Source organism: Phyllobates terribilis, unplaced genomic scaffold, assembly GCF_046119375.1.
Source record: "Phyllobates terribilis strain yellow unplaced genomic scaffold, ASM4611937v1 Scaffold_1__5_contigs__length_1240528914, whole genome shotgun sequence".
In the NCBI taxonomy this organism is placed as follows: Eukaryota; Metazoa; Chordata; class Amphibia; order Anura; family Dendrobatidae; genus Phyllobates; species Phyllobates terribilis.
In genome coordinates this window covers 506,503,864-506,530,997 of record NW_027362761.1, presented here as the reverse complement: position 1 = coordinate 506,530,997, position 27,134 = coordinate 506,503,864, and the positions used below count along the sequence as shown (strand labels likewise).

At 42.0% G+C, this 27,134-nt stretch overlaps 1 protein-coding gene across 2 annotated transcripts in view; it reads right to left on the bottom strand.

The window, feature by feature from the left end:
* Positions 1–27,134, bottom strand: part of ADAMTS6 (ADAM metallopeptidase with thrombospondin type 1 motif 6) — a 350,370-nt gene that overhangs the window by 105,264 nt on the left and 217,972 nt on the right. For both annotated transcript variants that reach the window (XM_073680240.1, XM_073680241.1), the window contains exons 11-12: positions 23,566–23,707; positions 6,501–6,608 (exon numbers count right to left, since the gene is read on the bottom strand). In XM_073680240.1, coding sequence (XP_073536341.1) covers positions 6,501–6,608; positions 23,566–23,707 — 250 coding nt within the window. The remainder of the gene's footprint in view (positions 1–6,500; positions 6,609–23,565; positions 23,708–27,134) is intronic.

Genomic DNA, 27,134 nt, shown 5'->3' with positions numbered 1-27,134 from the left:
TGGTCGACTGTGTCAAAGGCAGATGACAGGTCCAGGAGGAGAAGGACAGAGTAGTGTCGCTTGGATTTGGCAGTAAGTAGGTCGCTGGTGACTTTAGTCAGTGAAGTTTCAGTGGAGTGGTCCGTTCGCAAGCCAGATTGGAGGCGGTCAAAGAGTGAGTAGGATGAAAGGTGGGAGGACAGTTCAGAATGGACATGTTGTTCCAGTAGTTTTGAGGCATAGGGGAGAAGTGATATGGGGCGATAGCTAGACAGAGAGGATGGGTCAAGGGATGGCTTTTTGAGGATGGGTGTGATCGAGGCATGTGAGGAAGACGCCGGTTGTTAGTGACAGGTTGAAGAGGTGGGTTAGGGTTGGGATAAAGACTGTGGTAAGGTTAGGGATGAGGTGGGACGGGATTGGTCAAGTTTGCAGGTGGTGAGGTGTGATTTGGAGAGTAAAGAGGAGAGTTGATCTTCCGTAATGGTGGAGAAGCTAGTTTTGGAGGAGGAGGATTGAGTAGGTGTGAGGAGGGGATGTGGGGACTTTAGGCAAAAGCTTTGTCTGATGTTATCAATCTTTCGCTTGAAGAATGTGGCAAAGTCTTCGGCTGAGATGAGAGGAGAGGGAGGAGGCGTTGAAAGTTTTGAATAGCTGTATAGGGTTGTAAGACAGGGAGGATATGAGAGATGAGAAGTATGTTTGTTTTGCTGCGGTAAGAGTGGACTTGAAGGTAATGAGGGACTGTTTGAATGCGATGAAGTGCTCGTTCGAGTGAGACCTTTTCCATTTCCGCTCAGCTACCCTGAAGGCCCTTCGCAGTTCTTTAGTGAGGTTGGTGTGCCAGGGTTGCCGGTTGAGTGGGCGAACTGTGGTATGTGTGAGAGGGCGACCGAATTGAGAGCAGCAGCTGTTGTGGTGTTATATAAAGTGGCAGCAGCATTTGCATCGTGTAATGAACTTATGCCTGTGAGAGGGAGAAGGGATTCAGAGAGTGAGTGTAGGTCAAGGTGTTTGAGATTTCTGCAAGGGTGTGCAAGTTTGTGGAGTGGGGCTTGAGCACCTGGAGAGGAGAGGGCAGAGAATATGAGTAGGTTGTGGTCAGAAAGAGGGAGAGGTGAGCTAGAGAGGTTACATAGTGAACAGAGGTGGGTGAAGATGAGGTCCAGTGTGTGGCTATCTTTGTGAGTGGGTGCAGAAGACCATTGAGCAAGGCCAAAGGAGGAAGTGAGGGATAGAAGCTTGGAGACAGATGAGTGGGAAGTGTCAATGGGGATGTTGAAGTCACCCATGATGATAGTGGGGATGTCAGCGGAAAGGAAATGAAGCAGCCAGGTGGTGAAGTGATCAAAGAAGGTCGTGGCTAGTCCTGGGGGGCGCTAAACGACGGCCAGTTGGAGGGGGAGTAGATGCACACACAGTGCACTTCAAAGGAGGGGAGAGTAATGGAGGGTGGCAGGGGGATATGGGTGAAGGAGCAGTTGCCTGACAGGAGAAAACCTACTCCTCCACCATGCTTGCCATTGGAGCGGGGGGGGGTGAGAAAGATGGAATCCACCGTACGCAAGTGCAGCTGGGGAGGCCATGTCAGAGGGGGTGAGCCAGGTTTCGGTGAGGCCAAGGAAGGAGTTTGTTAGTAATGAAAAGATCATGGATGTAGGAAAGTTTGTTGCACACGGAGCGACTGTTCCATAGACCTCCTGTTAGAGGGGCTGGGGAGGCGGGGGCTGGGCGAATGGGAATAAGGTTAGAAGGGTTGAGAGAGTTTGTGACAGATCGTGGATGGGAGGTGGAAGCGACTGTGTGGATGTGGTGAGGAGGACCAGGATTTGGAGAGATATCGCCGGCAGTCAGAAGGAGCAGGGAAAATGTTAGCAGAGCAGGTGGGAGCAGGAGAGGCCATGAGGTGGCTGTCTGTGTTTGGAGACACAGGAGTGAATATTGAGGAATAGTTCTGAGGAGGATGTGAGATAAGTGGGGAGGATGGAGGGAGAAATGAAGAGTTCCTTACTAGGTGTAGGGATTAGGGGGGTTAGTAGAAAGTGAAGGACTATAGGGGAGAGAGTGAAAACAAACAGAAACATCATTTACTTTGCCTATTACTTTGCACTATTCCATGAAATGGCCAGTTTAACATTCTCAAACTTGTAAAAAGTTGTCTTTATATAAAAAAAATAAAACCAAAAGGACAACTACATATTTTGATGCTTTTTATTCTGCGCTTTGCAGTGTTTACATGTTAGTTGGTACGTGCTGGCCTCATCTAGTTACATTTTGTCTTGGACTACTATAACTTCTGACTCGCTGTGGCGGTCATATGGGATGAAACTTTACCAAAGGAAGCTGGAATGTACTGAGACCAGCATGGAAATAGCACAAGGGGCAAAGAAAGCAGCAGAAGCATAAAGGGGTTGTACGGTCTAAATCGATAAGTCTGCGATCACTCTGTGTGACAGCAGACTTAAGAATCCCCCAGCGCACGCATTGTGACTTGTGGGAATTCACCTGTTTCTGAGCTGGGACCAGCGGGTACATATGCGAATTCCAGTCAGTCATTCTAGTCATTGTAATCTGTGCTCCCACAAAACATATTGGAAGGATCGCATAATTCCTTTAATTATTGATAGAAAAATTAAGAATTTCTTAAGAATAAAAAAAAGAAAAAGGAAAATGTCATAACTAAACGCCTAAATATCTTTAATTAACAAATCACACCTTTTTTTTACAAGAAATGTAATCCGTATAGTACATTAAAATAACCACAGTCTTATCACACTGACAGCAACCTGTCCTAAAATGTTAAAGGAAATCTGTCACCAGGTTTTTGCTACCTCATCTGAGAACAGCAAAATGTAGGAAGAGAGACCCTGATTCCAACGACATATCACTCGTGGCACAATCAGAGTTTTTAAATGTATCAAAGCTCAGAAAGCTGCCCTCGCACACCACAGCATTCTATGTACATTTTCTATTGACAGTGAGCTGCTTATCAGAGGGGTGGGTGTGGTCGAGCCAGGGCTCACATGACAGTGGTCGGGGCAATTATAATCTACTAGTGATAAAACCTTCATGGTGTGGAAACAACAGCACACAGCCTAATAAGTAACACATCACTGAATTCAGGGTCTCAGCTGCTACCTCATGCTGTCCTCAGATTACATACTAAAAACCTGCTGACAGATTCCCTTTAATAGGACAGGTGAATGTGAGCATGTGCAGTAGGAAGCGCCGCTGGTGTGACCTGGAGATAATCAATTCCGCAAAATGTCTATGTATCTTCAAGTCTCAGCAACTAAACATTCAGACAGGATAGACATTAGTGTGAGCAGCCTCTTCTTACCTCAGCACCACTGATATCTCCAGCATTAGATCAGATAGACAGGGTGGACAGCAATGTGAGCAGTCTCTTCTTACCTCAGTACCCCTGGTATCTCCAGTATTAGATCAGATAGACATGGTGGACAGCAGTGTGAGGAGTCTCTTATCTCAACACCCCTGATATCTCCAGTAATAGATCAGAATATCCACTGGGAGCACATCTTCCTACATAAGAAGGGAGGTGGCAGAGCTTCCTACTGCACATGCTCACAGGCACCGGTCCTATTAATATTTTAGGACAAGTTTCTATCAGTGTAATAAGACAGGGGTCATTTTGAGGTACTACAGCAGTTACCTCATTAGATAAAGTGGGTATGATTTGCCAATTAAAGGTACTTCTTTAATTTTTCAAGTTCTGGAAAACAAGGTTAACAAAGTTCAAAATAACTCACATGTTAAACATACACTCTTTCGTCCCAGTTGGTAAACACGTATATAATTTTTTTAAAAAATTGGTAACGATTCTTAATATAAAAAATAGCAGAATGTCTCAGACTCTGAAACTTTATTCTGCATATTATACCAGTTATCAAAACCACAAGGTATGTGGGTAGCTGACTACAGTCCATCTGCTTTGTATCCAGGCAATAGCTTTGCATTATATTGAAAGCCAAAAATTAACAACAAAAAAAAAATACAGTCTGCTGATAGAAATGTTTGTCTGCAAACCAGAAAAGGAGAAAGAAATAGCAAGGATTTTATTTTTTAAATACAAGAGGAAAATAAATAAAAATTAAACACCATGTTACAGTTAGAGACAAGAAATCAATCTCCTGAGCAAACGTTCTAAATCCAAATAATAAAACAAGTGCTCACTGCGTTCTCTATAACCGTGTCTAATGAACGATAAATTAAGTGAGCACGCCTTGCTAATAGAAAGTGTCCCAAGTCCTAGTCAGGACGAAAAAGACATGGAAGCAGGTCAGGCCTTGTGAATGAAGCCATCAGCAAGGATAAATAAAGTGTGACAGCTGCTCAAAAGCGTTCTCATTTTTTAAGTACCAGGTTGAAAGTCAAAATGCTGAGTAGTCTTTGTTGGAATCGGCCCAGGTAATATGGTCAGTACTAAAAATTGATGACAGAAATCAACATTGAGACTACTACAATGTAAATGTCTGAACAAGGAGCTAAGTTTTAGTAGAGGAACCTCTCTGGTGGAATCAAAAAGGTTGAAGGCTAGAGATCCAGGCTCAGAGTGGTGGCCCATGGAGTCTTTACCTCTCCATATTAAATGGATATAAATTAGTTATTACCTATCTAATGGATTTGTCATTACTAACTAGATCAGTGTGAATGCTAAAAGTGATACCACCAATCACCAAAATAAGGGACTTTTGTCCACTGCTCTCCCATGGCCTCAAGAAAGCAGCCAAAAGGAGCAAAATGGTGTAACAGGTCATGCATTGCATCCATTTTGGTCTTTGAAACTTGATGACAATTGCATGGCTCAGCTATCATCAGTTTCACTGATTTGAATGGTCGTGTAGGTGCCCTGCCGTTCTGGTCAGCTCCTCCTAGCCATGGACTTTCAGCCATGAGAGAGCAAGTCTAACAACTCTAAGCAGATAGTTATTACTTATCCAGTGTACAGGTGATATCTTGCTTAGACTGGAATGGGCCTAAGCACTTCATGTCCTGCTACATAAAACCACTGGGAGGCATCATGTAAGGAAACAATGACTTAAGTACACTTCTCAACTCTCCTGGAACAACTGGGATACTCCTGGAAAACCTGGGAGACCTCCCGGACAGGTTTGCTAATAAACCTCCCTTGTAAAAAAAAACTTCCGGAGGTTTCTTGAGTGTTATGCTGGGATGCCGGGAAAGTGATCATGAAAGGATTGTGGCCTGTAAAAGGAGGCATGGTTTGTGGACAATCTGATAGCACCTCCCAAAAAAGTTTGACTTGGCACAATATTGTTCTCATGGATGGCATATGAATCCCAGGAGCAAAAAAACTTCAAAATGTCTCTTTTAAAGCGAGAAGATGATGGAAGTATAGTATGGGCCAAATCAGGATCTGTACAACATGGACTCATACAACACAGATCTGTAGTATAGCTCTATGCAAAAGCCCTTATACTTACAGAAAAATGGTAGAACACTGTACATATGCATATATAGAAATAATAGATTATGTAATCAGGTATGAGAACAAGCTTTACTATGCTTTACACAGCTCCAGCCAGTGGCATAAAATGAAGACACTGCCCATAGCATATATAGGACTGGGCATTGAATTATGGGGACACGTTTTGCCACCCCTTGACAGAAGGGACTGGAATTATTTACTTCCTCTCCAAACCCTTCCATTACCATAAGTCCAGTTACAGCAACCTCTTGCCTGGTGCAGTTACAGGAATAAAACCAATGAGTGATGGGTCCCCGCTCTCTCCAAAGACCTCATGGTCTGGCTTCATGGTATGTACGCCATTGACAGTTCTGTATCTATTGTCATCATCAGCACCACAGGTATACAAAAAACAAAATGCTACTTTTAGAAAGCAGATCTCCAGTTTGATGCCCTTATTTAATTTATTATACTTTGCGTACATAGCAAAATTAATTCCACAGCACTTTACAGATATTATCAGCACTGTCCCCAGCGGGGCTCACAATCTACATTCCCTATCAGTATGTCTTTGGAGTGTGGGAGGAAACCGGAGAACCCGGAGGAAACCCTACGCAAACACAGGGAGAACATACAAACTCCTTGCAGATGTTGTCCTTGGTGGGATTTGAACCCAGGACCCCAGTGCTAACCACTGAGCAGCCCCTTTAGTTGTAAAGTGGATCTTCAGATAGATAAATAAATAGCTGACTGCTGGGCTCACACAGTTTGATCCAAATATGCATTATGAACCTCAAGTTTATAAGTAAAATCTATAAAGCAATAATGCAACCCAAAATTCATACTGTATATTCTATATTTTCATAAACGTCAGCGTATGGTAGCTTGTATCCTAGTGCACTGCAGTTACAGGAATCTGCACCTGCTTAGCTCATTTTGCAAGGATGTGCTTATTAAGTTGTTTTTGCAGACAGACAGAAGGATGGAAAGATAGATATAACACATACCTCTACTAGCAATCAAAACGCCAGGATGAGAGAGAAATATATAAAATGTAAAAAAATAAACTTGCCCCTTTTTCAATGCTCCCGGTCTGACACAGAGTCCCCTCCGCGGCAGGAATGCTGTTGGTTACACATCTGTTACTTTTGCTCAGACACCAGAGCTCTCTACACACTTCCTAGGAAAGAAGGCAGAAGCAAGTTGGTCAGAATTATAGATACAAAGGGTGAATGTGGGGGGCTCGAATGGTCACATGACTACCGTACAATCGCTTTCTAATTTACCATGCAAACAAACTATTACTTTGGGTGGAATGTTAACAACTCATCGAACCCTGAAAAAAGTGACAAAGTGTTCTTTGGTTCTCATCCTGACCGAGTGACCCTTGTTTGCCTATGCAATGCACGTAACAGCAGTTTCGTTTTGCCCAAGACTTGACATATAATTACTTTACAAAAGTACTGGATTTTACCAAATACAATAATTTTTTTTTTCAAAAGAACAGTGGCTTTCTCTTCCATCAGTGTAGGGGGGGTCACAAAGCATTACAGTTCTGATGAAGTTGGACAGTGCAATATATGACAGCGGTCCAGCAGTTATAGTCTTATCACAGGACGGCAGGAGAACCAGTAATTTATAAAGAAATTAAAACAAGGAAAAAATTCACACAATTTTTCTACTAGTTCAGGGATTTCAGAATATCGCTTTGGGTTGATTTTCAAAATATTTATCATGCAAACAAAAACACAGCAGCCAGCAAGTATTTCATTGCCCATAGAAATAAATGTGCTGATATGTGATGGACGACCGTTTCATCGGTCTCTGAAGTCGCTCTTCAATCCAGCTAATAGGGTTTCTAAGCCCACCGAACAACATTTAACGTCTTTTTCTCCAAGAACACACAAAAACTTAGATTTTCCATTTTTTCCATTCCAGGACAAACTTTTCTACATTTCTATTTTTTAGCAAATTTTTTTTTATTATTTTTTTTGGGTGGGAGGGAGGAGAGTGGATATGGCAAGCAAAAAATACACAATTTTCTCATGTTTTTCCACTTAGTCAGATGACCAGAAATAAGTGCATTTATGGTACATGTTGTGACACTATTGGGGTACCAAATATGTGGGGATTTCATTAGTGATTTTTTATTAATTCAAATTTATTTTTTCATTCTCTTACCCAATTTAGCATATTATGGCTGTATTATACAATATTTGTACATTTTACCTTTTGTGTCCCCCCTATAGACTGTAAGCTTGTGAGCAGGGCCCTCACTCCTTTTAATATCCGAGTTATGCTTATTCTGTAATGCCTTTTTGTCTGTTCAAGCCCCCCCCCCTAAAATTGTAAAGTGCTGCGAAATGTTGGCGCTATAAAATAAAAATTATTATTATTATTATATTATTATAGAGGCACTTGTGTATGGCACTTGTGTATGGCAGTACATTTTGCCAGTGATTGAATACCACTGGTATGCTCTACCAAGCTGTCACAACAGACACCCCTGGTTGTCTTGTAAAAAATTTGTGTGTGATGCATAAGCACTAAATAGTCTAAGTTGGTGAAGTGAAGTGAGAAAAATATAGGCATAAATTACATTTATGGGATCAAATAACTAAAAATTGGCAAGTGCATATGTATTCACCCCTTTGCTATGAAGTCCCTAAAAATTTCTGGTGCAAGCAATTATTTTCATAAGTCACATTCTTAGCGAAGGGAAGTCCACCTGTGTGCAATCTAAGTTTCACACGGTTTGTCAGTATATACACACACCTTTTCTGAAAGGCCACAGAGCAACAGAATTAAGCAAGAGGCACCACTAACTAAACAACACCAAGAAGACCAAGGAGATCTCCAAACAAGTCAGGGACAAAGTTGTTGAGAAGTACAAGACAGGGTTGGGTTATAAAAAAATGCTATGGTAAAGGTATAAGGTATACGCTATGTCTGGAGCCAAACCAACACAGCTCATCGCCCCAAGAACACTATCCCCACAGTGAACCATGGTGGTGGCAGCATCATGCTCTGGGGATGTTTTTCTGTAGTTGGGACAGGGAAAATGGTCCAAGATGAGGGGAAGATGGATGGTGCGCAATACAGGGATATTCTTGGACAAAACCTGTTTTAGTCTATCAGTGATTTGAAGAAAAGAAAGTAGGTCCCGGCACTCACGTGTAGGAAATCAGTTCATCTATTCCACATATCGACAATTGGTAAAAGCCTTGGAAAGGCTGAAACATTTTGTTAATTCGATATGTGGAATAAATGAACTGATTTCCTACACGTGAGTGCCGGAACCTGCCTTCTTTTCTTGGAATACTATCCCTCCACGTGCACCACCTTACAACCACGGAGTGCCGACTATATCTTTTTGCTACAATGTCAGTGATTTGAGACTGGAACCTTCCGTCAAGACAATGACCCAAAGCATACTGCGAAAACAATACTCACATGGTTTAATGGTAAATATGTAAAAGTCTTGGAGTGGCCTAGTCAAAGGCCAGACTTTAATCCAAATGAGAATGTTTGGTCGGACTTTTAGATTGCTGTTCACCAGAGGAAATAATCTAACTTGAAGGAGTTGCAAGAAGTTTTGCCTTGAGGAATGGGCAAAAGTCCCAGTGGCCAGTAGTGGAAAGCTCATAGAGACTTATCTATAGCGACTTGCAGTTGTAATTGCTACAAAAGGAGGCTTCACAAATTACTGACTTTACAGGGTGAATACTTATGCACTTTAAAGTCTTCAGTTACTTTGTCCTATTTGTTATTTGCTTCACAACAAAAAGAAAACCAAAATGTTCACAGTTGTAGGTATGTTCTTTACAGGAACTGATGCAAACCCTCAACAAAAAAAACAATGAAATTCCAGGTTGTGAAGTAGCAAAACACAAAAAATGCCAAGGGGGTGAAAGCCATTGTAAACAGAAAAAAAGTTCTGGATTCATTAAATTTCATTAAGTTTCTCACGCCTCTTAATGAATCAGGAGGATCATCTGACAAGTGGCGTACATCTGTGCACCTCGCCACAAATCTAACTCGAGTTGAGAGAATGGAATTAGATTCCATGAATTTGAAAAGCGAGGTTTGCCATACCCCCACCCCGCCCCACCCACTTTGTCAGATCTCTACAAAAATGGCGTGAGGGCTCCATAATCACAACATTTTAGTGCAGCATCGAATTTTGTGCCAAAAGTTGCAACTTTTCAAAGCTCTTTACACCATTCTGGCGTAAAAGCTTTGATGATTTGAGATTACATAAAAGAAGAGTAGCAAACTACATAGTATCCTCCTTCTCCATGCCCCACAGTTACTCCTTTCCCACTATTATCTTGTAGCTTCTGCTGCGGTATGAACATAGCTCTATGAGCTGGGTATATAGAGTAAGAAGGCCAATAGTCCAAGGCATCAGACTATGGCTGACTTCATACATCTACGTTTGGTCTGTGTGATCAGTGCAATAACCAGCTTCCAGGTTCCTGACCCGAACTAACAGCCTGATGTCATATATGTGGATAATATTTCGGTCGTAAGACTGTGCTCAATCTGAAAATTGCAGTTTAAGAGCTGAAGAGTGGGCCCCCAGAATCAATCTTACTAGTGGGCCCTTAACATTCTAGTCCATCTTTCCTATGGCCCTTGATGCACAATTATTTCAGGCAAAACAAGTGGAATTCTAAATTTTGCTTTTCGATATAAAAATGGAGAAAAATAATTATATTAGCCAAGATCACAACAAGATTAAAAAAAAAAAGACAAAGTTAATCAAAATTTATGTAGAATTTTTCAGCCACATGACCACATCGTTGGTGGCCATAAAGAAATGCCTTCAACCTATTCCGCCACTCAACGTACCAAGATTTCCACCAATAGCAACATTGACTTTTCATTTGTTTCACTGTTTGGCAGTTTAATAAAACATGAGAATAATAACAGGCAGTTGACATAAAATCTATTATTGCGCAGTATAAATCAAATTGCTTCCTGAAGTTTACGTGACGACTCTTTCAACATCCAGGCAGGAGGCTGAAACAACTTTGAACAAAAAAATGTCTGCCAGGTGTTTAAAAATGCCCTGACAAGACTGACAGCAATTATACACAAGTAACGCGCAGCCATGGTGCAAACTATTCACCGTAATTATAACGCTCAAATGACTATGGGCCTAACGAAAATACATGAGACTCCTGACGTTACATGAAAGTGGCAGAGATTATTACCCAGCGCGGAAGATGGCAGCCGGAATATTGGTCAATTATAAACAAATGAAAAAAAAAAAGAAAGTCTGGGACAAGTTAATTATAATGCCTGGAGTTTTCCTGCCCTGAAGGAAATACTCAACTTAGTGTAGCCTTTGTTCTAGCAGAGGAGCGTTCTCCGACTAGCTGTATTCTCATTATCCTATCAGTAACATCTTTTAACAGCTGTTATCAATAAAACAGCCTGGAGCGATTGCAGAAAGTCGACCCGCAGAGGTCAACGGAGTAGCACTTTTATTATATTTTTTAAGACATAAAATTATCTGGTAGCAAAGAGGAAAACTTACGTACTGTAAAAAAACATAAAGGTGCACACAGGAACTCAAAAATCCAAATAACTACAATGTACAATAAGTGTTTTTAAACAACGAAATTCAAGTAAATATTGAAGGACAATTCCACTATTATTGCTCATTAAAACATCAGTCATTTTCTCATAAAAAAAAAAGATTTTTCATCAATATTTTTGACCCGATCATCAGCATTTGGACATTGTGAGTTTTTACTATTAGGCTATGTTCACATGCAGCATTTTTTTTATACAAATTACAAGCTGCTTTTAACAGTACCAGCAAAAGTTATGAGATTTCAGAATATCATAAACACTTTATTTTATTCCTGACAATTTGAGAATGGCAGCGTTTTTTTTTGTAACTCTGCAGCATGTCAATTCTTTCAGCGTTTTTGCAGCATTTTCTGCTGCATTTTTGCTGAATAAAATGAACTTTTTTGTAACATGTACTGTAAATAATGTACATGTAAAGTTCAGCAAAAAAAAACACAGCGAAAAAATAAAAATGCAGCAAAAACACAGAAAAATCTGCGTTTTGAACACAGCGATTTTACTGCCAAGAGCAGGTTTCTGCTGCACAAAACAAAATGCTGTAAAAATGCTGAGTGTGAACATGGCCTAAGGTTATGCCATTTCTTTCAGCGTTTTTTCACCCATAGGAAATAATGGGTGGTGAAAAAAAAAACGCATCTAAATTTGTATCAGCGTTTTTTCAGCGTTTGTGATGCCAAAATAGAATAGGGTTCTTTTTTTACACAGAACTTTATGTACAAGCATAAAAAGACTGAAGGACAGTGAAAAAAACACTGAAAAAACTCACCAAAACAGCATCAAAAAAGCACCAAAACTGCAAGAAAAATCTGAACAAAATGCCCTTGAAGATCAGATTCTGCAGCAGAAAACTGACGCAAAAAAAAAAACAATGATGTGTGAACATTGCCTTACAGTACTAGCAAAGTTAATAAGATTTCAGAAATCACAGGCTTGTTTTTTTGCCTTGCATTTTTGGAATTTCTAGACTTTTTTTTTTAATTGGCAGCATGTCAATTCTTTCATCGTTTTGGCAGCTTTTTTTCATCAAATGAACTGAAAATATACGCAAGTAAAAAAAGTTACAAAACTGTACATAAAGAAGTTTGCAGCAATGTTGTAAGGAAAACCGCTGGGTAAAATATACTTTTTTTATGTTTTTAATGCTGCTTGACTAAGACAAAAAATGGTCAAGTTTCTGTTTTTTTCAGACCACTCAGAAAAAAAAAATCTCAGATCTGTGAATACTACACACTATAAGGCCAAGTTCACATATTCAGTATTCGGTCAGTATTTTACATCAATATTTGAACGTTGAAAGAATTGACATGCTGCAGAGTTACAAAATCAGGAGTGGGTGATAAATACAGAAGTGGTGACATGTTTCTACTATACTTTTCCTCTGATTGTTCCAATCCTGATTGCGGCTTACAAATACTGATGTAAAATACTGACCAAATACTGAATGTGTGAACGTGGCCTAATGGATACGAGTTTTAACCATGAAAATAAGTGACAGAATTCCTATGAGAATCAAGGATGTCTGAAAGAGCAGTTACTTGTTTTCTATGATGCCATTGTAAAACTTTATAAAATAAAACATTGATGAATATCCTAAAACTTTGAACAACATGATTTCAAAGGAGTTGACAGCACTTGGTAATCTACAATTAAGCCTTTTAGAAAAAAGGATGTGGGTAATAATTTGTGGAGTGCGTAATTATAGGGAAATGAAGAGGAATCCTAATGGACTAAAGCGGCTAAAAGGGAGACCATATGATGAGATTGCATACAGTCATGGCCAAAAGTGTCGGCACCCTTGAAATTGTTCCAGAAAATTAAGTATTTCTCCCAGAAAATTTTTGCAATTATACTTGTTTTGTTATACACATGTTTATTTACTGTGTGTATTTTAACAACACAAAAAAAACAGAGGAAAAAAAAAAGGTAAATTGGACATGATTTTATACATAACTCCAAAAATTGGCCGGACAAAATTGTTGGCACTTTTCCAAAATTGTGGGTAAAAAACATTGTTTCAAGCATGTGATGCTCATTTAATTTCACCTGTGGCAAGTAACAGATGTGGGCAATATGAAAATAACACCTGAAACCAGATGAAAAGGGGAGACGTTGACTCAGTCTTTGTATTGTGTGTCTATGTGTGCCACACTAAGCATGGAGAACAGAAAAAGGAAAAGAGAACTGTCTGAGGACTTGAGAACCAAAATTGTTGAACAATATGAACAATCTCAAGGTTACAAGTCCATCTCCAGAGATCCTGATGTTCCTTTGTCCACGGTGCGCAACATAATCAAGAAGTTTACAATCCATGGCACTGTAGCTAATCTCCCTGGACGTGGACGGCAGAGAAAAATTGATGAAAGGTTGCAACACAGGATAGTCCGGATGGTGGATAAGCAGCCCCAATCAAGTTCCAAAGACATTAAAAGCTGTCCTGCAGACTCAGGGTGTATCAGTGTCAGCGCAAACTATGTGTCGAATGAAATGAAAGGCTATGGCAGAAGACCCAGAAGAATTCCACTGCTGACACAGCGACATAAAAAAGCTAGACTGCAGTTTGCCAAAACGTACGTGAGTAAGCCAAAATCCTTCTGGAAAAGCGTCTTGTGGTCAGATGAGAACAAGACAGAGCTTTTTTTGTAAAGCACATCATTCTACTGTTTACCTAAAACGGAATGAGGCCTGCAAAGTAAAGACCACAATACCTACAGTCAAATCTGGTGGAGGTTCAAAGATGTTTTGGGGTTGTTTTACTGCCTCTGGTACTTAGTGTGCCTTGGCTATGTGCAAGGCATTATGAAATCTGAAGATTACCAATGGATTTGGGGTCGCAATGTAGTGCCCAGTGTCATAAAGCTGGGTTTGCGTTCTAGGTCATGGGTTTCTAGCAGTACAATGACCCCAAACAAACTTAAAAAAGCACCCAGAAATGGATGGAAATAAAGCGCTGGATAGTTCTGAAGAGGCAGCATTGAGTCCAGATCTAAATCCCATTGAACACCTGTGGCGAGATCTTAAAATTGCTGTAGGGAGAAGGCGCCTTCATATATGAGAGACCTGGAGCAGTTTGCAAAAGAAGAATGGTCCAAAATTCCAGATGATAGGTGTAAGAAGCTTGGTGATGGTTATAGGAAGCGATAGACTGCAGTTATTTATTCCAAAGAGTGTGCAACCAAATATTATGTTGAGGGTGCAAACAATTTTGTCAGGTCCATTTTGGGGTTTGTGTGTAAAATTATATCCAATTTTCCTTTTTTTCTCTGTGTTTTGTGTTGCTCCAATACACACAAAGGAAATAAACACGTATGTAACAAAGCATGTAATTGCAATAATTTTCTGGGAGAAATACCGTACTTCCTTTTCTGGAACAATTTTAAGGGTGCCAAAACTTTTGCCCATGACTTTATAATACCTGCTGGATTCTGTTTCTGATTTTTGCACCTGCAGTTACGCTTGAATGATTTGTTAATAGAAACTACAATAGAAAATGAGAAAAAATTTTAACATATATATATATATATGCCCCAAATCATCAGGACCGGTGTCTTTCACAATGGTTTTGAAGAAGTGAAGTGGAGTGCAAGGCACATGATTCATTAAGCGGTGCACGGCTCTTAATGAATTAGGCAAGGCGCAAAGTGGTGTGCGTCCCACCACAAATCTTACTCCAGTCAGTCACTGGAGTAAGATTTGTAGAATAAGTAACGTCGCCGCTCACATAACCGCCACTCACTCTTTGTAGCTTCCAACAGAGGGAGTCAGTTGAGTTGAAAGTACATATCCATTCCACCCTCATATAATGCACACACTACACTGTACAATGCTAAATATTTTTTAATACAAGAAGTTACATATTGACAGGACAGCGGCTTCCACAATATGTATAACCATTTACACAAGCAGCAAGAATACCAAGCGAGATCCGTGCATGTGCATCAATAGACAGTACAGTCCTCTGCCAGGACAAGCATTCTTAAGAGTGTGCAAGCAAAGATACATAGGACACAAGTAGCGGCTGTAATCCCCGAGATGTGCAGACATCAGTCTGGAAGACAGACGTCTGTAGACTTTCTATGTGTAGATCTCTTCATCTGCCTGGAAAACAATTCCTGCAGTGTGGGCAAATCTTCTCTTAAAGTGAATCTGTCACCAGGCTTTTGCCACTTAAATTTTTGAGCAGAATAAAGTAGGGGCAGAGACCTTGATTCCAGTGATGTGTCACTTACTGGGTTGCTTGCTATAGTTTTGATAGATTATTATTACAGGACTAGTAAACCTGCTGCCAGGTTGTCCTCCATATTCATGAGCTCTGAATAACCCCGCCTTCCCTACTGATTGGCAGCTTTCTGCCTATGTACAGTGTACACAGAAAGCTGCCAATCAGTGGTGTGGGCGGGTTTATACATTCAGAGAACTGGAAGATCTGCAGCAGAGAAAACAGGGATTTTATCAAAAGTACAGCAAGCAGCCCTGTAAGTGACACATCGCTGCAATCAGGGTCTCAGCCCCTACATTATGCGGCTCTCAGATGATTCAGCCAAAACCTGGTGACAGATTCCCTTTCAGGACAGCTCTCAAAATACCAGCACAATATGAACCTACTGTACAACTATGGAAATGCTTTATTACATGGTGTACAAGAAAAATACTTTGTCCCGCACTTGGATTGAACGTGATTTGCAGCATTATATGATAATATTATTATTATTTATTATTATAGCGCCATTTATTCCATGGCGCTTTACAGGTGATAGGGATATACATAGCAAAAATATTTACATAATCTTAACAAAACGAGTCAGCGACTGGTACAGGAGGAGAGAGGACCCTGCCCATGAGGGCTCACAGTCTACAAGGGATGGGTGAGGATACAGTAGGTGGGGGTAGAGGAGGTCATGCAGTAATGTGGTGGGGCGGTGGTTACTGCAGGTTGTAGGTTTGTCGGAAGAGGTAGGTCTTCAGGTTTCTTTTGAAGGCTTCCATGGTAGGCGAGAGTCTGATGTGTTGGGGTAGAGAGTTCCAGAGTAGGGGGGATGCACGGGAGAAATCTTGTATGCGATTGTGGGAAGAGGAGATAAGAGGGGAGTAGAGAAGGAGATCCTGTGAGGATCGGAGGTTGCGTGCAAGTAAGTACCGGGCGACTAGATCACAGATGTATGGAGGAGACAGGTTGTGGATGGCTTTGTATGCCATGGTTAGGGTTTTGAACTTGAGTCTCTGGGCAATGGGGAGCCAGTGAAGGGATTGACAGAGGAGAGGCAGGGGAATAGAGGGGGACAGGTGGATTAGTCGAGCAGCAGAGTTTAGGATGGATTGCAGGGGCAAAAGAGTGTTGGAAGGCAGGCCACAGAGCAGGAGGTTGCAGTAGTCAAGGCGGGAGATGATGAGGGCATGCACTAGTGTTTTTGCAGAGTCTTTGCTGAGGAATTTATGGATCCGGGAGATATTTTTGAGATGAAGTCAGCAGGAAGTGGAAAGGGCTTGGATATGTGGTATGAAGGAGAGATCAGAGTCCAGGGTTACCCCAAGGCAGCGAGCTTGTGGGACTGGGGAGAGTGAACAGCCATTGACGTTGATGGATAGGTCAGATGGGGGATATGAATGAGAGGGTGGAAAGATGATGAACTCTGTTTTATCCATGTTGAGTTTTAGAAATCTGGCAGAGAAGAAGGATGAGATGGCAGACAGACATTGTGGGATTTTGGTTAGTAGGGAGGAGATATCGGGTCCAGAGAGGTAGATCTGTGTGTCATCAGCATAGAGGTGATACTGAAAGCCGTGAGACTCGATGAGCTGTCCCAGGCCAAAGGTGTAGATGGAGAAGAGCAGAGGTCCTAGAACTGAACCTTGGGGGACACCGACAGATAGGGGGCGAGATGAGGAGGTGGTGCGTGAGTGGGAGACGCTGAATGTCCTGTCTGTTAAGTATGAGATCCAAGATAGGGCCAAGTCTGTGATGCCAAGAGATGAGAGAATCTGTAGTAAGAGGGAATGGTCGACTGTGTCGAAGGCAGATGACAGGTCCAGAAGGAGGAGGATGGAGTAGTGTCGCTTGGATTTGGCGGTTAGTAGGTCGTTGGTGACTTTGGTCAGGGCAGTTTCAGTCGAGTGATGCAGTTGGAAGCCAGATTGTAGGCGGTCGAAGAGGGAACAGGAGGAGAGGTGGGAGGACAGTTCAAGGTGGACATGTTGTTCTAGTAGTTTTGAGGCATAGGGGAGAAGTGATATGGGGCGGTAGCAAGTCAGAGAGGATGGGTCAAGGGAGGGCTTTTGAGGATGGGTGTGATTGAGGCATGTTTGAAACATGAGGGGAAGACACCGGTTGTTAGTGACAGGTTGAAGAGGTGGGTTAGGGTTGGGATGAAGACTGTGGTAAGGTTAGGGATGAGGTGGGATGGGATTGGGTCAAGTTCGCAGGTGGTGAGGTGTGATTTGGAGAGTAAAGAGGAGACTTAACCTTCTGTAATGGTGGAGAAGTGGGGTTTGGAGGAAGAAGGTTGAGTAGATATGAGGAGGGGTTGTGCAGACTTTAGGCAAAAGCTTTGTCTGATGGTGTCAATCTTCTGCTTGAAGAATGAGGCAAAGTCTTCGGCTGAGAAGAGAGAAGAGAGAGGAGGTGCTGGGGGACGAAGGAGAGAATGGAAAGTGTTAAATAGCTGTTTAGGGTTGTGAGACAGGGAGGATATGAGAGATGAGAAGTAGGTTTGTTTTGCTGTAGTGAGTGTGGACTTGAAAATAGTGAGGGATTGTTTGAATGCGATGAAGTGCTAGATGGAGTGAGACCTTTTCCATCTCCGCTCTGCAACTCTGGAGGCCCGTCGCAGTTCTTTAGTAAGTTTGGTGTGCCAGGATTGCCTGTTGATTGTGCGAGCTTTGGTATGTGTGAGAGGGGCGATCGAGTCGAGAGCTGCAGCTATTGTGGTGTTATATAAAGCAGCAGCAACATCTGCATTGTGTAAGGAATTTATGTCTGTAAGAGGGAGGAGGGATTCAGAGAGTGAGTGTAGGTCAAGGTGTTTGAGGTTTCTGTGAGCGTGTGTAAGTTTGTGGAGTGGGATTGAGCACCTGGAGAGGAGAGGGTAGAGAATTTGAGGAGGTTATGGTCAGAGAGAGGGAGAGGTGAGTTAGAGAGGTTAGATAGGGAACAGAGGCGGGTGAAGATGAGGTCCAGTGTGTGGCCATCTCTGTGAGTGGCTAAGACCATTGAGCACGGCCGAAAGAGGAAGTGAGGGATAGAAGCTTAGAGACAGACGAGTGGGAAGTGTCAATGGGGATGTTGAAGTCACCCATTATGATAGTGGGGATGTCAGGGGAAAGGAAGTGAAGCAGCCAGGTGGTGAAGTGGTCTAAGAAAGTGGTGGCTAGCCCTGGGGGTCGGTAAATGACAGCTAGTTGGAGGACAGAGGGGGAATAGATGCGCACACAGTGCACCTCAAAAGAGGGGAGGGTAACGGAGGGTGGCAGCGGGATTTGGGTGAACGCGCAGGTATCAGACAGGAGAAAACCTACGCCTCTACCATGTTTGCCGTTGGGGCGGAGGGTATGGGAAAGGTGGAATCCGCCATATGATAGTGCAGCTGGGGAGGCTGTGTCAGAGGGGGTGAGCCAGGTTTCGGTGATGGCGAGGAAGGAAAGTTTGTTAGTAATAAAAAGGTCGTGGATGTAGGAAAGTTTGTTGCAGACGGAGCGAGCGTTCCATAGAGCTCCTGTTAGTGCAACTGAGGAAGTGGGGATTAGTTGGATGGGTATGAGGTTAGAAGGGTTGCGACAGTTTGTGGAAGGTCATGGATAGGGGGTAGAAGTAACTGTGGGGATATGGCGAGGAGGACCAGGATTTGGAGAGATATCTCCAGCAGTGAGGAGGAGCAGAGAAAGTGTTAGCAGGTGGGAGCAAGAGAGAGCATGAGTTGGCTGTCTGTGTTTTGAGATCCAGGATTGAATGTTGAGGAATAATTCTGAGGAGGACAATAAAAGGACATAGCAACATAAATTCATGAAACGCAAACGACAAATAATCCAGGATCCAGAATCATTTTGGTGTCCATGTAAACTATAGCAAGTCTCAATGGCAGCATTTTATTAAAATATCTAACAAAGCATTGGGATAAAGAAGGCATAATCGTAGCACATTTCAGAGAAAGTTCACAGTAGCAGCCACATGTCTGAATGACCAGGAAGAAATAGCTGGCAATTATGTTCCTCTCACCGGGGAGAAGTCAGGTGCGATGACAGCAGTGTGAGCTGCACGGTGTATTACATATCACATATTACATGATCACTGGAGACTCTCTCATCACAAGACCAGGAGAGGATTCATGGATTTCAGATTGACTGGAACGGACTTATAAATTTTAAGCTGCTTGGAAACACTGTATTGATAAGGTCGACTCAACAGGTTCACAAATGCTAAATCTGAGATAAATCTGGGTCCCATAATGTCCCCACCAGCAGTCTGGCTGTATATCCTAATCTTGTCCAGGACAAAAGGATAAAACGATAGCAAATAAATAGTTAAGGGTCACGAATATAAACTCAGGGGGTGTGAAAATAAAGGTGCCCATGGCTATAAGGCTAGGATCACACAAGGGTATTTTCTCTCATCTGAGAGAATTGGGTCAATTATGCTGATCACACTCTGATCACACTCTGATCACACTCTGATCACACTCTGATCACACTCTGATCACACTCTGATCACACTCTGATCACACTCTGATCACACTCTGATCACACTCTGATCAGTGTCAGCATAGTGTGATCAGAGTGATCCGATTCTCTCGGATGTGGATCTTCCTAGGTGCAGACAACCAAATGTTTTCTCATCGGAGAGAATCGGGTTGATTATGCAAATCACATTATGCTCAAACTTTGATCAGAGTGTCAGCAAAGTGGGATCCGATTCTCTCGGATATAGATTAGATGGAGGAAAAAATTCCTCCATCTTCTCCATTCTGTCAGTCTGTGGAAATCGGACCACACTTAGATGTCATTGGAGTGCAGTCCGATGTTTTCCAAGCAGGCATTGACTTACATAGCAGAGTGCAACCTGAATATCAGATCAAACTCTGGCATGCAGCAATTTTTTATTCCCCGGACCTGCTCTGTCCAGGGAAAAAAAATCAGACATGTGTACGGCCCTACAGCATAATATTAGTCTGAGTGCGATCTGATGTCTGATGTCGAACCAATAATTGGGCCCTTAGACAAAAGTCAGCCAATCCTGCGGATATTGGGGGCTCCTCCCAACTCTCCCCTGACAGGTGATGTCTGGCGACCAAAGAGTCCAGCCTTATCGATTTCAGCGGCCCAGCCTTCTGTTCTCCACAGACATGAGCCACTGATGGAGGAGTCTCTGATACGGTTTTGAAGGCAACAGAGGGTCACACCAGACAGTAATTTCATTTACATTTATTTTTTGTTCATTCGCTTTACATTTTGTTCATTGACATAAATAAACTATTAACACTTCTATTTTTGAAAGCATTCTTACTTTGCAGCATTTTTACCACTCCTTACAAACTGTGCAAAACTTTTAGGAAGTCCATAATTTATAATAAGATGCCATAATACAACAATACATCCATGTTAAACTCCTCTATTATACTATATGACATTTCACACTTCTGGGTGAAGGCAATGAGCAAGTAAATTTGTAAAAAAAATCCTAAAAAATGACCACTCTCTCACTTGTCGGTTACAAAACCTGATCCTAATCCCTTTATTTTTCCAAACCAACTAAAATCATATTACCAATTAAATAGGAAACTTTATCTTAATGAAATAGGAACATCTGGAAACCATAAAGGAGGTGGGAAAGGATGTAGACACAGACACATACCAGGAATACACCTAGGAAGTTGGCCTTTTGTGCATCACTAATTAATGAGAACATCTATTCTTAAAGCAGCGTGATAGAAATACATAAAGGCAGAAATTAAAGAAGAATCACCAAGACATTGAAATTTAATGATGTTTGAAGTGCAGGAAGAAAACGTCAGCATTAATTATGGATGTCAATGTGGATTTAAGTTGTTAATATATAGAGGATAATGTGATTGAGTCGATTGTGACATGTAGGATTGCTGCTTCCAACAGGTGGCGCTATGGAGTTTAAGTCCTCTTCCTCTCTGAAGAGGCAATTTGAATAGAGGATAATGTGACACTCACAAAGTATTAGGCTATGTTCACACATTGCATTTTTTCAGAGGTTTTTTTCTGCAGCCAAACCTGATCTCTTGGCAGGAAAGAAGCTGCGTCAAAAACGCAGGTTTTGGTGCGTTTTTCAGGATCCTAAAGTTCAGCTTTGCTTCCACCACAGAAGCATGAACACAGGTCACTAATGCAAGACATATCTGAAACCATATTAAAGGGTCCCGCACATGGCACCCCGCCGATCAGCTGTTATCGGCAGCGGCTGGAAGTCCTTACTTGCGGTACTTGGCCGTCAACTTTTAGTGATCGGCGGATGTGCAGTACCCCTCGGCGGCCACTACAGATGGACGCCCAAGCACCGCAGGTAAGGACTTCCAGCCGGCGGCCGCCGCCTGCACTGGTAGCAGCTGATCGCAGGGGGTGCCGAGTGCGGGACCCCGGCCAATCATACATTAATGCCCTGTCCTACAGATAGGTCATCAATGTGAAAGTAGTGGACAACTTTTTTAACCAGAATTTCAAATGTAACAGCGGGGGAAGGTGAACTGTTCAGGAATAGTTTACCTAAGACACTGGCAGTGCATTGAGTTTGTAGGACACTATTTATTTTCACACTATGGTCTGCCATTCAGTTGCTCAGGGCATTTTTCAATTTCATACCTCCCTGGGCCACAGGAATTGTTAAATATCACACCTAGCTCAGCCTATGTTTACTGTGTACACATCACGGATTTGAAGGGGTATTCCCATCTCCAAGATCCTATCCCAATATGTTGTAAGTATATTAGTAATATTAGCAAATACCTATAATTAGAAATGTAGTATAGTATTTCTGATTCACTATGTCTCTTTCCTCATGTGCAGGCATTGCAGGACCTTATGTATCCATGGTTATATCCACTGATAAAGTGACAGTTAGCTAGCTGCTAGTGGTAGTAACCGTGGACACCTAAGGTCCTGTATGGCCTGCACATGAGGTACGTGGCATAGTGAATCAAAAATACTATACTATACTAATATTATTACTATTACACCTACTACATATTGGGATAGGATCTTGGAGATGGGAATACCACTTTAATTAAACTGTGACCAAGACAAGATGGTAAAATCACAAAAATAAATTAGTTTCACATACTGATGTACTTTTTTTCACTAAAAACGCAGCACAACCTGATAGCTATGTTCACACTAGGCGTTTTTTCAGTGTTTTTTCACTACCCATTACTTTCAATGAGTGAAAAACGCTGGATAAATGCAAAAAAAAACACTGATAGACGTGACATGCTCTATTCTGCAAAAAAAACATGCAAAGCACAAAATACTCATCAAACAAAAACCAAGGTGTGTGCATGAGATTTCTGGAATCTCAGACTTTGCTGGTACTGTAAAACGCAGCTGAAAAGTTGCATAAAAAAAACTTTGAAAAAATATGTGGGCATAGCCTTAAGGTGAAATGATGGGAGTGGATTTTTAATTTGGCAAAAAAAAAAACAATTTCTGTTATGTCACTACAGATACACCAGTGACTCATCATGTCATCCAATTGAAAACAGCTTTCTCATATGTAGTGTTTTCCTATTGGAGGAGGCTGAATGACAGGACTGGTCAAATGCTGTGGACACAAGAGCTGTGCAGTCTGTGATGATGGCCATACTAATAAGTGCTGGAGGAGAACCTGCAATACGCATAATCGAGTGCCGTAAAATCATTCCCAAAAGAAAGATAATGTCACGGGTGTGTCATATGTAACATAATGTCGCTCTGGATCTGGCTGCAGAAGGTCATTGTTTGGCACTGCAGACACCTTCTTAATCCTTCTGACTTTTGGACCCAGTGGCGACCTTAATCCTGCTCTGATTGACGCACCCTGGTCTGGGTGTTTATAAACTTTCATTCTGCTTCTGGGAGTCGCCGGTGATATTCCTATTTTACCTTGTGAAGGCTTGGAGCAATAGCAGTCGGCTAGCTTCCTATCTGGTGCCCTTGGATGACGTTTGGTGTTATCTCTCTGGTGTCTGCTCAAGCTAAGTTTTCCCCCATTTGTTTTTCTCCCTTGTTATCTTTAGTTTATAGTGGGGACTGGCCAGTGTTCACCCCCCCCTCTCCCTGTTTAGCGCCTAGCTCTAGGGATAAACAGGAATTAGGTTTTCTGTTCGGCGATAGGTGCGGAACCTATATAGGGACGGTAGGAAAGGTAGGGTGATATTAGGTCTGCCTAGAGGTCTCCACTCCCCCTTTCCTTAGCGTTTGGGCTACCGTTCCCTCATCCCTTCATGTTGCACTTAGTCTTTCCCACACTGTGCGTGACAGATAAAGTGGCCAACTTCCTTAAGATGATCACAGAATAGGCAATGAGAATAGAGATGACAATTTCTTACCCCATATTTACATTGACGAGATGTTGCTCCATACTGAAAACGGCACTGCTCATCAGCATCGTAGACTTGACCTGGAGCCACTGCAGGGTACACAAAGTCACGTTTTGGAGGTTCGTTGTCAAGACATGTTCCCCGGCCTGAACTGGTTAACACAGAAAAGAATTAGGACTGATACACTTGGGAAATTACTAATCATACTTTTAGTAACATGTAGCAATGATTTTTGGATTGCTTTCGGTACAACTAGGGATGAGCGAGTAGTGAAATAATCGGACTCGCTATACTCATAACGAGTAGGTCTCAATACTCGGGTACTCGTTACGAGTAGAGAGTCCAATGTAAGTCAATGGGAAAAGCGAGTAAGCCGAGTAAGTGTATGCTGGAGCCTATAAAGCGGTCTGGGGGCTGAGGGAAAGGCTGAAATGGGTGCATGATTGTTTAAAAGCCGGAGGTAAAAAGCTGCCAGCTTTTAAACAATCACTCAGCCCCATACTCGCTTCCCCGCAGCCTCCCATCCCGATCCTAAGTTAGGACCGGGCGGGGAGCACAGCACAGGGAAGCGAAGGACCAGTGAGCGGGGAGCGAAGGACTCGGGCGGGGAAGCCGGCAGTGAAAAGACTTCACTGCCGGCTTTCCCGTTCGGTGCTGCACTCCCCGCTCCCTGATGTATGCTCCCCGCTCCCTGGTGCTTCGCTCCCCGCCGGTCCTAACTTAGGATCGGGATGGGAGGCGGCGGGGGAGCGTACAAAATTGCCCAAATCGATGGGAACAGTGCTCAATTAAACGTCAGGCAGGCAGAATATATATGCAGACAGGCAGGCAGGGTATATAGGAGGGTGCATGAAAAACATAGCAGGGCACTTGGAACACACTAGTGCCCTCCGATTTTCATGCACCAGTCTCTTTTAAAAAGCGGGTCGGCAATTCATCAGCGGCATACACCGATACCCGACAATTTAGAACAGAAAAAATAGAGCATCACACATAGATTAGATACATAATAACATAGTTTTTAAGGTTGAAGGAAGACTAAGTCCATCTAGTTCAACCCATAGCCTAACACGTAGATCCAGAGGAAGGCAAAAAAAAAACCATGTGGCAAACACTAAGCTCCACATTGGGGAAAAAAATTCCTTCCCGACTCCATACGACAATCAGACTAGTTCCCTGGATCAACGCCCTATCAAGGAATCTAGTATATATAACCTGTAATATTATACTTTTCAAGAAAGGCATCCATGCCCTTCTTAAATTTTAATAGTGAATCACTCATTACAACATCATGCGGCATGAAGTTCCATAGTCTCACTGCTCTTACAGTAAAGAATCCCCGTCTGTGATTATGATTAAACCTTCTTGTCTCCAGACGTAGAAGATGCCCCCTTGTCCAGGCCTCAGAGTAAAAAGATCAGTAGAAAGGTCTTTGCACTGTCCCCTCATATACTTGTACATAGTAATAAGATCACCCCTAAGCCTTCTTTTTTCCACAGTAAATAACCCCAAGTGTAATAACCTGTCTTGGTATTGCAGACCCCCCAGTCCTCTAATAACCTTGGTCGCTCTTCTCTGCACCCGCTCTAGTTCAGCTATGTCTCTCTTATATACCGGAGACTAAAACTGTACACAGTATTCTAAGTGTGGTCGCACTAATGACTTGTATAGAGGTAAAATTATGTTCTCCTCATGAGCATCTATGCCTCTTTTAATGCATCCCATTATTTTATTTGCCTTTGCAGCAGCTGCCTGACACTGGCCACTAAACGTGAGCTTGTCGTCCACCAATACACCAAGGTCTTTTTCAGTGACAGTTTTGCCCAGTGTTTTACAATTAAGCATATAATTATACATTTTATTTCCTCTGCCCAAGTGCATTACCTTACATTTATCCCCATTAAAGCTCATTTGCCATTTATCAGCCCAAGCTTCTAGTTTACATAGATCCTCCTGTAATATAAAATTGTCCTCCTCTGTATTGATTACCCTGCAGAGTTTAGTGTCATCTGCAAATATTGAAATATTACTCTGTATGCCCCCTACAAGGTCATTAATAAATATGTTAAAAAGAAGGGGGCCCAATACTGACCCCTGTGGTACCCCACTGTTAACTGAGACCCAGTCTGAGTGTTTTAATAACCACCCTTTGTTTCCCATCACTGAGCCAATTCTTAACCCACATACATATATTTTCCCCTACCCCCATTGTTCTCATTTTATGTATCAACCTTTTGTGTGGAACTGTATCAAAAGCTTTTGAAAAGTCCATATACACAACATCCACTGCATTTCCTTGGTCCAGTCCAGAACTTGCCTCCTCATAAAAGCTAATCAGATTAGTTTGACAGGAATGGTCCCTCGTAAACCCATGTTGATATTGGGTCATGAGGTTATTCTTCTTCAGATACTCTGATATAGCATCTCTGAGGAAACCCTCCAGGATTTTACCCACAGTAGAGGTTAAGCTTACCGGCCTATAGTTTCCAAGTTGGCATAACATTTGCTATACGCCAGCCGTGTGGTACAGACCCTGTTATTATGGAATCTTTAAAGATTAAAAATAATGGTCTATCTATGACGTTACTTAATTACTGCAGTACTCGCGGGTGTATCCCATCCGGGCCCGGGGATTTGTCAACTTTAGTGATTTTTAGACGCCGCCGTACTTCCTGCTGGGTTAAGCAAGTGACATTTAAATGGAGAATTTTTGTTATCACTAATCATGTTTTCTGTCATGCGATTTTCTTGTGTAAATACAGTTGAAAAAAAAATCATTTAGCATATTGGCTTTTTCCTCATCCTCATCCACCATTTTACCCAGACTATTTTTAAGGGGGCCAACACTATCATTTTTTAGTTTTTTACTATTTATGTAGTTAAAGAATATTTTGGGGTTATTTTTACTTTATCTGTCAATGATTCTCTCTGTCTCAATCTTTGCTGCCTTGATTTGGTTTTTACAGAATTTATTTAATTTTCTATATTTATTTAATGCCTCATCACTACCTACTTGCTTTAGTTCTCTAAATGCTTTCTTTTTGTCACTTATTGCGCCCCTTACAGCTCTATTTAGCCATAGTGGTTTCCACCTATTTCTAGCATGTTTATTCCCATAGGGTATATATTGTGCACAGATCCTATTCAGGATGCTAATAAATGTCTCCCATTTGCTTTGTGTAGCTTTATGTCTCAGGATATCGTCCCAGTTTATTGCACTAAGATCATCTTTCAACCGTTGGAAATTTGCCTTCCTGAAGTTTAGTGTCCTTGTAACCCCTCTACTACACATCTTATTAAAGGTTACATGAAAACGTATTATTTTGTGATCACTATTACCCAAGTGACCCCCAACTCGTATATTTGATATGCGGTCTGGCCTATTGGTTAATATTAGGTCTAGCAGTGCCCCCCTTCTATTTGGGTCCTGAACCAGTTGTGAAAGGTAATTGTCTCTCATAGTTGTCAAAAACCTATTACCTTTGCTTGAACTACAGGTTTCAGTCCCCCAATGTATTTCAGGGTAGTTGAAGTCCCCCATAATAATGACTTCTCTTTGAGTCGCTGCTTCATCTATT